At 44.1% G+C, this 12130-nt stretch overlaps 1 protein-coding gene across 1 annotated transcript in view; it reads right to left on the bottom strand.

Moving 5' to 3' along the window:
- Positions 1-12130, bottom strand: part of BAIAP3 (BAI1 associated protein 3) — a 2154334-nt gene that overhangs the window by 358725 nt on the left and 1783479 nt on the right. The window contains exons 15-17 of the mRNA XM_069647200.1: positions 9412-9529; positions 2585-2709; positions 2370-2460 (exon numbers count right to left, since the gene is read on the bottom strand). Of these exons, the coding sequence (XP_069503301.1) occupies positions 2370-2460; positions 2585-2709; positions 9412-9529 (334 nt within the window). The remainder of the gene's footprint in view (positions 1-2369; positions 2461-2584; positions 2710-9411; positions 9530-12130) is intronic.

Below are 12130 nucleotides of genomic sequence, written 5' to 3'. Positions count from 1 at the left end.
CATGCTCGTGCACAAGAAAAGGGTAGGGAGCTCTTGCAGGAGGGCTCACAATCCAAAGTGAATACTTATTTCTCTACGCAATGATTCAATGGATGGTAGTGGATAGCGTTTCTTTAGAAAAAAGAAGTATTGAGGATGCTGCCAAATGTCCAATTTGCACACATAACTCTTCCCCGTCCTAACAGATATTTTCTTATTGGATTATAGTGCATCCCATTCCAAAATGATTGTGTCACAATCAATGTGCATCTTGGAAAATACAATTATTGCTGTTTTGCTGTTGTGAGGAACTTTTACAAACCCAGAGATTATGCCAAATGCAATACAAATATATTCTGACAAAAAGACGTTAATAACTTTTACAAATGCCAACTTTTTTTGGTCCGTTCACTTGTGCAAGGATAAGGTAACAAGTGACTCCATGTCGTGCTTGATACCTTCACGCAGCCTAGTGTTTCAACTCCCCTGTATCTGATAATGGAAAAGCATTTGCAATTGCGGTTAATGTTGAATAACAATAGAGATACCTTAATAGCCTATCCCTCTAATCAATAAAACAGGGTCGGTGCCGAATGAGTCCAGGGGCGACAACAAGCGGATAATGGGCGGAGCCAAAGAGGTCAGGCTCTGCAGAGTGTTGTTGTTACCGCTTAAGCCTTGGCCATGAGCTAGCATGTATTGTGAGGGTATGTCCTGACCTTTTGTTCCAATAGACATACTTTCATGAAGACAGCTCTTCCTGCGTAGAACTTATGCTCCTTTTGTGAAGCAGCATGCCGTTGCCTGAGATAAAGGCATGTCGCCATAGTAACACAGCGCACAGTGATATCGAGCTCAAGTGTGGTTGGCGGGTGATCAGCGTACACCTAGGAATGTGCATAGAGAAAAGGTCCTACTATCCAATTGCAGAGATGGCTCTGCCCCACAAACAAGCAGCACCAAAAGGACCTGGGTTGATCACACGTTTGCTGAATCGGCCAAAAAAGCTCTGCTGAAGTTATCCAAAAGGCAGTCTTGTGTAAAATAGAGAAAAGGTAAAATGCAGCCGCAACCACAGTTGTGAAAAACGAGTGATAAAAACCCTATTGGTGCCACAGAATAATACATGATTTTCCGTTCACCCCTCCACTCACCCCAGTAAAGTTTCATCCCAGAGTCTGATACCATAAATCACTGCTACTCGCCAGGTGCCCTTGCAGATGTTGGAGACTACTACTCCCACAAGCCTTCACTGCTATCTATGCTGGCAATGGTTGGTAGTAGTTGAAGTCTTAAACATCTGAAGGGCCACCTAATGAGCAATCATGCCATGCATTGTTAAACAGAGCTCCCTTCATCGCCTTACCCAGCTCCTCGTTTCATACAGACCGGTGCAAGTGAATGGCTACTGCCAGCAAGTAGCCATGCCTGCTGTATGAACGAGCTCTGTCCGAAGGCAGACCTGCAAGGGGATGCACCAGCGTCTCTGGCTCGAGGGTGGACAGGAAAAGCTGCATTTATTTTCCCTGCCTTATCCCTACACCAGAAAACAGGAAATGCTGTTGCAGAGCGTGTCCAACGCTCGGTTCTCTCCGCCAAGCACGTGCAGCGGCATCTTCTGAGCGTTTGTGCGCGCCATTCTGGGCCATGGGTCTCCAGCAGACCCAGCCCGGGCCTTGGTAAGAATCTATTTTCTGGATGTTTTGTTCTTTTCAGAGACTTTGGGCCTGATTCAAAGAAGCGTTTTATAATGGCGCAATCCCATAGAGAAACTGTGTTTTTATCTCTGGGCAAGGTGAGAAAATATTAACATCTCAATTCCTAATGTTGATTTTTGCTCATATATTTAGTATGTGAAATGTTACATGTTCATCCCCAATTCTGAATTTGGAAACTTAGTGTAGTGTAGTGTAGTGTTCCATCTTCTCTACATCTCTGCTTTCCCTTCTGAACTGCTCACCCCCTTCTACATCCTTAGCAAACCCCAAAGACCAACACATGCATTTGATCTCTACGAGCTCTTCCCTGTGTGCCCTATTCATTTAATGCATTTCTCATTTGCACAAGTTGTGTAATTCCCTAGAATACATAGGGCCTGATTTACAAAAGCATTTTACAATGGCGCAATCCCATTGAACAACATTTTGTAAATCAGGCCCATAGCCTGTATGGCACATTAACCTGAGTGCACAGTACAACACCCCTGCTCTGCGGTCTGCTGTCCCAGACACCCATATCTGATGATGTCAGTACTCTAGGCATGCAAAGGTTTTAAGAAATAGCAGACCTCTCTTTTCAATAGGTAAATCTTATCTCTAACTATAAGGTGTCATGCATTATGCTTTCCAAACAGAACAATAAACATTGTACATCCAAAAGTATAAAAATACCTTTACAACAGTGGTAATTTCTAGGTGAAGCTCATTATGAAAGGGGCAAACCATTTGAAAAGCCTGCATGCCATGGATTTGACTGAGACACCTAGCGGAGGCAAAAAAACAGAAAAAAAGCGCAGCTGATGAAAAATCAGATCCAAAAGAAGACAAACAAGCCTTGTTACTGTGTGAGTCTTCATGTTCAGTGTCATTAATGGGGGTTGCATTACCTGAGCAGGCATTCCAAGCGGGCAACCGCGTGAGAGTTGGGAACGGGGAAGGCCTCACGCATATTCCTCAACAGGGTGAAGCAGTGTTCGATGAAAATGTTAAAGCTTTCGGCTAAACTCTGCTCCTGGATCATTGAGAGAGAAAAGACTTAGAAGTAAAATGCATATGGTGAAGTATGTTTGAATAGGCCGCGCTTGGAATAATGGCAGCATTTCCCGCAATTTATTGCATTCTGTTTAATTCAACTTATTGAGAGAAACAACGTAGTTCAACAGGAGTATTCAGTATAGTTACAAAAGGTGAAGCCATAGGACATGAAAAACCAGAGTTCAATCCGAGTAAAACACAGGGATATCACACATGTCTCTGCACCAACGATACGTTGCAGTTGTGGGTAAAAATGTCTAATACACAGATTGGCGCAATTGCTTTATAAACAAAACAAACGAGAGAGAAAGAGAGCAAAGGAGCAAGAGAAAGGTTGTAGAAAGAAAGTACAACAAAGACAACACATAACATTGGCAAATCCGATTATACCGTACTCGCCACAAATAGTCATACAAAAACAGTGAGGTGCGTTCATTACATCGTAATGCATGTGTTTCTTTACCTAAGTATACGATTTATTAGTACCCCGACGAGGGTCAATCAGAATGTAGCAAACATTCTGATTGGCCCTCGCCGGGGCATTACCCGGCCCGGAATCCCTCAGCCGTGATTCCACTCCTTTATTCCCGGCTAAGATGCGTGGCAGCCCCTCAGCCAATGAGGAGGCTCGACGCTGCCATCGTCCCCCGCCGGGGATTCAGGAAGTAGTTTTTTTTTCCGCCCTCCCAACCCCACTTACCTTCTGATTTCTCCTTTTCACACGCCTGCTTCCGATGGCCGCCATGGAAAGAGAAAACGGACTCAGTTTTCTCTTTCCCGGCGGCCATTTAATTGGACATTTTTTTTTCTGTTCTGAAACGCTGTTCTGAAATGCTGCAGCTCTTGCAGGCCGGGATACTAATAGCAATATGCCCCTCGGCGCAGGGTCATTACCAAGTCAGGTAATGCCCCGGGGCCTTTGTTAAGGCCCTCACTTCACTCGGGCCTATAACTATGGGCCCCGGGGCATTGCCTGACTTGGTAATGCCCCGCCGCTCGAGCATATTGCTTAATTAAAGACTGGCCCTATAGCCCCTATCTATCAGCCCAAGGGGGGATTCCATGCAATGCTTGTAATAACTCCCAGAGAAAGCAGCCAGTGTCCAACGGTTGATTGCCAGCTTCCGTAGTTGCTATCAGTATCATGCAGACTTGGTCCTCCCCAAGAAGTTTATTAATGTGTCGACAAATAAATGATCGGACCCTGTGATGATAAAAACACGATGCAAAAAGTAAACCATGGGGAATGAGAAAACTAATACCATAATTAAAAAGGAGTCTGTGAGCCCCTCTACTGTGAACAAACATGGGTCAAATACTCTGTTCTATGGAATTTCTACCACTCATTAGGGTCTAAAACCACGTTTTCGCTCACTGCACCCTTCACAGAGGAGAAATACCCATTTTCATATCAGCCTTTGTCCCACCCACAAGGGCAGGCCAGCACCGAAATGCTAGGCAATTCTCCTCTGAACAAGAGTACCATCAGCAACCCCAGACACATGTGTTGGCCTTGTTGGGCCTCCTCAATGAGGTGCAGCTGAGCCTCTCTAAGGCAGAGTGAGCAAGAGGTCCACGTCTGGATTACCCTGCGTTACTTAGGGTGAAACCCCAAGTTTTCCAAAAATGTTCTGGCAGCGATATCTATTTTCCTATAAATGCAAATGTGCATAATGAATCAAGTATATGCATAAATAAAACACATAAGTTAACAAACACATTTTAACAACATTTCACATATCACCAGAATAAAAACATTTCAATAAAAATACACATTTTGACTTTTTTTGCCCTACTCTCCCAATCTCGCCCCAAAAACCTTCAATCACTAAAAACTGCAAGATTTGTTGGAACAGCAAGCCATATATAAATAGCTTCCTATACTGTGCTAACGTTTATAGATCGAAACAACGGCACACAATAGAATCTTCCATGTTCCCCATACCTCGGGCAGGATAACAAACAGTATAAGACACAGTCTGTCGCTCCTGGACAAAACGTACAGGATTGATCATCTTGAGCATTTTTGAGCCACTTGGCAAATCTCTTTAAACAACAATTTTCATTTGGAATCTCCTTCTTCCTAGAAAGTTTTATGCTACTAAATAATCATCTATCATTCTGGTAGCTAACGTGTTAAAACACTGTTCACGTTGCATCTCTCATTGTGGGCATGTTTGCCAAAGGATTAGGTTCATTGAGTAATAAATACACTTAGGAATGGCCCAAATATTCCTTCAATCTATGTCCTTACTCATTTCATGTATAAATGATAGCCACGGTTAGGGTCAATGCCCCCTGAATGCATAAGATATCCTTCAATGCAATGCTGGTCTACACTTTTCTAGGATTCGGGAACCCCATAACTTGATCCCGTACTACAAATTATTTAACCAGATTTATTCTTTGATACCCAAAGATTTAGGTCTAGCCTCAATGGGAAATTTGGGGCAGTAGGGGTTATGGCCAACAATGCTTTTAATACTTTGTTGTCTGCTCATTTTGGTATCTTTGCTATTCCAATTTGTCCACAAAGAGTAGCCCTGGCTGTTTTTTTACCCGGCCAAACAAGGGGTATCAGCTTCCAAACTGTTCAGATGCAGGACTATTGAATTGAAATACTTAAAAAAGGGGTGCTAAAAAATATCCTTGTCTAACTCCTTGATTTATGACAAAGCTTTAGTGTCACCGCCTGTTCCAAATCATACTCTAGCGGAATTGGTTAAATGCAAGGCTTACAATGCTAATAGGAGACCATCTGGCACCCCATATTGCTTAGCTCGCTCCATATTGAGGACTGGGGCATTTCATCAAAAGCCACCAGTGATCAATACAAATAAAGTACAGAGTTAGTAACTTTAAAATCAAAAGCTTTGGAATTATAAAATATTACCTTAAGACCTGATCCACCCTCGAAACTCCTTTCCGTGAACCGTACCTGTGCATCCACCAAAATATGATCAGCCACTCACTCATTCAGACATCCTAGTAAACTAACATTAACATATACTTTTGTTGTAGTATCTATGAGACAGATAAGGCGATCATTTGCAGCATCCATACGGTCAACCTTATTAAAGTTTAGTAGAATAGTGTGCCCAACCAAATTTCAGGTAGACCATAACCCACATTAACACCATTAAATAATTTAGATAAAAATATTAACCAAATGACTGGTTCTTCCTTAAATAAGTCTCCATGAATTTAGTCCGATATTGGGCTCTTGTTTAGTTCCTGATATGCTATTGCCGGCTGAATCTTCACTTGTGAAAACACCAAATGGTTACTTTAATCAATCTGAGCTAGTTGTTTAATATTGATCCCCTCCATGGGGCACATTTCTATATTTTTGCTATATAAACCACAACAATGAGAGAACCACACAGGCTCTGGAATATGACAGGATTGGGTTTCTGCATTTGCTGGTTCCCCGCTGTTTACCAACTGTCAGAATGAGTGTGTGTCTCTATTGCAATTGTCTTGTAAACTCTTCTAAATTCCTTTCAGACTCTTCCTTCTTTTTCTGAATCATTATTTTGTAGGATTTCTTAAATTCCTCCATCATCAAGCCTGATAATCTTTGCTGTTTTTCGTACACTTAGCAACTTTTGTTTTTCCTCTTTGCCTTTATTTTTATTTATTTATTTATTTTTGGCATTTGTAGAGGGCACCAAGCCTGAAGGCATCCAGACACTGATTACAGTGGTAACAGAAGGCGAAACCTGGCAGTGAGTACAGAGAGACACAGTTGGTAGAAAGTGTAGTTACTTTGTCCAGTCATAAGTAAAACAGATTAGAGGACTGGGATAAGATTAAGAGTCTTGTGGAAAGAGCCAGGTTTTAAGACCTTTACGGAAGGTCCAAAATAAAGGTTCCGATCTTAGAGGTAGTGGTAGGCCATTCCAGTGCTTAGCAGCCACCACTGGGAAACTGCTACCCCCTGCTCTTTGCAATCTGAATCTCAGGGTAGAGAGGAGGTGTGCGTAAGTGGACTAGGTGGGTCTGGTGGATTGTGATCTGGAGTATTCTTGTGATAGGTATCTGGGTTCGTTGTTCAGCATTTGTGGGTAATGGCATTTGTGGGTAATGGTGTTTTAAACAGAATACACTCTGGAATGCGTAACCATTGTGTGTTTCTTCTGGCTAGTGATATGTGGTCTTTTTTGGGGATGTTCAAGGCTGCTCTTAGCACATTGTTCTGTATGATCTGTAACTTTTTAATGTTACGGACAGTAGTTCTGACGAATAGGGCATTGCAATAGTCTAATCTGGAGACTATGAGGGCTCTAGCGATAGTGATACAACTGTCAGTGGAGATGAAAGGTCTGCTGGTGTTTATCCGTTTAGTGGTATATGCCGCTGAGGAGGCAATTGCGTTTACCTGTCTCGTTAGGGATAGTGAAGAGTCTAGATACACCCGCAGAGTTTTAACTTCTTTAGAGACTGGGATGGTGATACCGTCAATGATGACTGACTTAAAGCTCCATCCAGTTTATTTAGTATTGGCAGCGATCAGGCGCAGCTCAGTCTTGTTGTTGTTGAGGCATAGTGAGTGTTGGGCCCAAGCCTGGATAGTTTGATAGACCATACCCAACGTGTCTTAGGAGCATGAGATGGGTGAGAGGATTTGGGTATTGTCCGCATAGTTAGTGTAGGAGATACCCAGGGTGTCAAGGAGTTTGAAGAGGGGTTTAATGAAGATATTGTATAGCTTGGGAGAGACACATGAACCTTTGGTGGACTCTGCAAGTGACTGGTGCTAGAGGGGCCGAGGCAGAGGTGGAGAACACTCTCATCGTTCTGTTTGAGAGAAATGATGAGATCCAGGGTGCTGTTTTAAGGGGAAAGTGGCCTGCCGATGAGAGGTGTTGGCATAGAATTTTATGATCTACCAAATCAAAGGCCGCTGAGAGGTCTAGTAGGAGGAGGAGTGAAAGTTTGCTGTTGTCTTTGAAGTCATCTATTTCGATCTTTTAAGTCTAGGAGTGTAGATTCGGTACTGTGGCCTGGGCAGAACCCAGATTGGTTCAGCCCGGGAAGCTTATTAGATTCCAGATGCTTTTGAATCTGTAGCTAAGCTGCTCTATCCAAGATTCTGAGTAGAAAAGGGACCGTCGTTTTACGGCAGTAGTTGGTGGGTGTGTTCGGGTCTAAGGTGGGCTTCTTGAAGAGGGGAAGGACCCAAGCATATTTTAGTTTAGAAGGTACTATACCGGAAGAATGTAAGACCATGGTTTAGTCACAGCCCCTCGATTTGTGACCACAAACCTTTGCCACATAAGGACTAGTCAAATGGTACAAGGTGTGATAAATCAGGCTAAGGCATAGCCTGCCAGAAGTCTGTTAAGATAAGGCATCTAAAATGGGTATGCGACTGCTATACAAAGAAGCAAGCTCTGGTAAGGATTCTGATCTCCTTCAAGTGCTTCTCCTTTTGTTGGTACTTCTTCTCTTATCCAAATCCTTACCTAAAGGAACTGCCATTGCGGGGATTAGGGGATAATGCTGATTCCCAGGATGCTGGATCACCTCAAAAATATGCCAGGTAAATTAATGCATATGTGATTATTTGGTGCCTGTGTATGTGGAGATGACAGCCAAAACAAGTAATTTATATGTAAGAGGGAATCTAAAAATAGCAGCACTCCATATTGTACAGTAAATGGTCTCTTGAAAGTTGCACATTGTATGGGTTCTACTGTCAAAATCCACAAACTCCCCAAACATTTTAATCATGAATATGCATATGGCCGACTTGAGTGCACAACGTGATTGTATTAAACATTTGAGAACAAAGAATTAGACATTGTAAACAATGAAAAACATATATTGCATGAAATAAGTGCACATGGATTACTAACAAGACTTTAGGACCAAAAGCAGATCTCTCTCTTCGCCTGGCTCCCTGCTCTGGAACAGTCTCCCCCTTTCTCTTTCTTGAACTGGATCACCTCAAATTCCACACACAACTCAAGATCTTTCTCCCCCCCCCTTCTCTCTCTCCCTCCTGTGCTAACTATCACCTCAGCTGCTAGGATTGGCGGCCTGGTCCCCCAAGAGTCCAATAGGGTCCTGGCCATTTGCCCAAACACCATCAGCTTACACCCTCCCACTCCCCCCCGCACTACCCTCTGGGCCTGCACCTGCTAGTTCGGTGGTTTGTCTCAGCTCTGCACTTACCTGATGGGTGTCAGACCTCCCTCTTGGCTTGTGATGCCTCCGTCCATGCACTTACATGTTGCCTCCTCAACAGGCACCCTGGCAGCCCCACCGCCCCGTGGGGCCCTTAGCACTTACTCCCTCACCCCCAACCCCCATCGTTTTCTCTGCACTTCCACGTTCTAAATGTCACAAGGCCTAGTATGACCGTTGTTTGTTGTTTTCTTATCTATTCCTTGTCATTTCTATGGTTTATTTGCTCCATTTTTCCCTTCCCTTTTGCCTCGTGCGCTTTGAAACACTGTCTTGTTGTACAAGCGCCATATAAATAACTAATGAATATATAAATAAATATAAATTCTTTTGAAACAGTCTTTTGGATTTTAAGCCACTCATGTTCATAGTGACAAGGATCCTGGCATGCACCAATTCAAACACTTGATAACTGGAGGTTTTGGCAATAGTGGCCCCATTACTGCCTTTGAACTGCTGAGAGTGTTTCTGAAACAGTGGTGCTTACTTGCTCTTTTTGGCACATCTCTGGGTCCCATTGATCTTCAATCTGTTTTAGGAGTCCCAGAAGGTAACTGTAGTCCATACCATGCATCTGATTGTGCTTGCTGAACGCTTGCCACTTCCTTTGAATAGAAAGAAATATATTTATATTCATATCAGCATTACAACGTCTAAATATTTGATTATTGTACATTGTTACTGAGGTGTGGCCACATAATTAAAAGAAATAAATGAAAAAGCTTCATTTTATGTTTAAAACGTGGCCTTTTGCCTCCATACTAGTCTTCCTGCTTTTCCCCTTCCTCTAACCATCTGCCCCTTGCTCTCTGCCTATGTCATTCCTGCCTTCCTTCCCTTTTCATCCTCAAAATCTTCCACTCTTCTCTCCATTGCTTCCTACCTTTCTTCCATTTCCCTCCTTCCCACATGACTAACTCCCTTTCGGCCCCATCTTTCCCTCTCTCCCTCATTTTCACCTACCCTTCATCTCTTCCTTCCTTTCCAACTGCTGCCCTCATCTTTCTTTCTTCCTTCCTTCCTTCCTTCCTTCCTTCCTTCCTTCCTTCCTTCCTTCCTTCCTTCCTTCCTTCCTTCCTTCCTTCCTTCCTTCCTTCCTTCCTTCCTTCCTTCCTTCCTTCCTTCCTTCCTTCCTTCCTTCCTTCCTTCCTTCCTTCCTTCCTTCCTTCCTTCCTTCCTTCCTTCTCTAAATTCCTTTCATTCCTCGCTTCCCTCACCGCCATTCCTTCATTCCCTACCCTGTCTAAATTGGTGCTAGGAATAGCATTAATGTTGTCTGTGGGTGGTGCATTTATTTACTTTGGGGCTTTAGCTTGGCACTCATAGGGTTTTTCCTACCCCAGTTCTTCGCATTAGCATCACCCACTCACTCATTCATTCATGCCAGTAAGCCAGAGATTTGTCTCATCAGTACCCTTGCTCCCTCTTTCCCTTCCACACTCTGGCCACCCCACTTTCAGCTGCACCTCCACAGAGGTATTCTGCCTTTCCTCACCTTCCCCCAGAAACAAAATGTCTCCAGATCTCCGGTTCTTTCCAGGCTGGACTACTGAAACAGCCTCTTCCCCAATCTTCCTAACTCCTCCCTTCACTCTCTTCAACTGACCCAGAATAGGACTGCAAGACTTATCCTTGATCTGAAGCCCAGGGACTGCATCTCTCCAGCCCTTAAATCTCTCCACTGGCTCCCGCGTGCTGCGATGATCAAGATCAAGACCCTCTGCATCATCCACAAGGCTTTCTGGGGCCTGGGACCCTGTTACATTTAACCTGCTCTCCGGAGCTCTTCGATCTTCTGTCTCTAACTCTCTACAGATCAGACGTTTCTCCAAGCAGAGAGAGAGTGGTAGATCTCTCTCCTCCTCAGGTGCCTCCCTCTGGAATGGCCTCCTTGCCCCTCTCAGACTTGAGCTGGATCTCCTTATGTTCTGGAAGATCCTCAATACTTTCCTCTTTTCTTCCTCCTTCCCTCTCCCCCTGCCCTGCTAATCTCCCCCTCTTCCCTTGACTGGTGGCCTGGTTCCTTCATGGGTTTTCCAGGGCACAAGGCCTTTCCCCCCTGTACAGTCTACATAGCACTTGGTCGCCCCGGACCTACCATCAGCTCCCCTCATCCAGCATTGCCCTTACGGGTCCCCATCCGCACTTGTCTGGGTGGTCTGCACCCCGGAAGACAGTCCATCCGCTTACATCGCACGTAGCTTGTGAACCCTCCTTCCCTTGCCCTCTCCTCTTCCCTTGCCCCATCCCCCTGGCCTCCACTTGCTCTCTCCCTTTCTCGGTCCATCTGCCTTGCTTAAGCACTTCTCCCCTTCACTCCCCTCTGCCCTTCTTGCCACTACACTTGCACAATCTGAATGTCACAAGGTCTAGTATGATTGCTTCCCTGTTTTTCCATTCTGGTTCCCCCCCCCCCTGCCTAGTTGCACCTTGAAACACTTGTGCATAGGTACATTACAAATAACTAATAAATAAAATTAAAAATAAATCAGGCAGCTGAGGAAACTGTGGTGTTGTGTCTTTGCAGTGCTTCATTTGGTGACATGATGTAATTATACGAGGATGAAGGCTGACTGATAGATTCAATGACCTATTAAAGTGAGACATATATGACAGTTGCTTGGAAGGAGGCTGGGGGCAGAAAAGGAAGGTGTTTGGTAAGAGGGTCCCACAACTATGTCCCTGGATTAGTTGATTCCGTTCCAAAATGTCAAGGGCTTATCCACCTTCAGCTATGGAAGGTGGTGATCCCCCACAAACAACTATTGGTACCTTATACCCTTTTTGTATGGCTCACAGACCAATTAGGATGCTCTTCAAGAAGAGGAGTCACTAAACCAGGAAGCAAACAGCCTTCAGTGAGCTTTGTACACTGTAGGCCAGTGGGTTGACTAAGTATTGAGGACTGACAGAAACGGATAAATACTTTTTAGAAGACTGGAAAAGAGAGGATATAGTAATGCTTGGATGAATGCCTGCAGGAAGGCTGTACCTAACCCTACTATGTTTAGAGCAGGTGTGATGTGATGGTGTGTTAAAATCCTGTAGTGCCCCTGGCTCATTTATCAAGGTTTTCCCTGGTCGGTTTGTAAGTGTCGGCCTTTATGTCGGTTGTGGACACCTCTTGGGGTTCTTGGTCTGTGTGTGAGGAAATGCCAGCTGGCAAGGGTGTGAAAGCCCTAGCTTTTTTGATTTTTATTAACTAA

The sequence above is a fragment of the Ambystoma mexicanum genome, chromosome 2q (genome assembly GCF_040938575.1).
Source record: "Ambystoma mexicanum isolate Mex_15411 chromosome 2q, UKY_AmexF1_1, whole genome shotgun sequence".
In the NCBI taxonomy this organism is placed as follows: Eukaryota; Metazoa; Chordata; class Amphibia; order Caudata; family Ambystomatidae; genus Ambystoma; species Ambystoma mexicanum.
The sequence above is the reverse complement of the archived record's forward strand: the minus strand, read 5'-3'. Positions and strand labels throughout refer to the sequence as shown.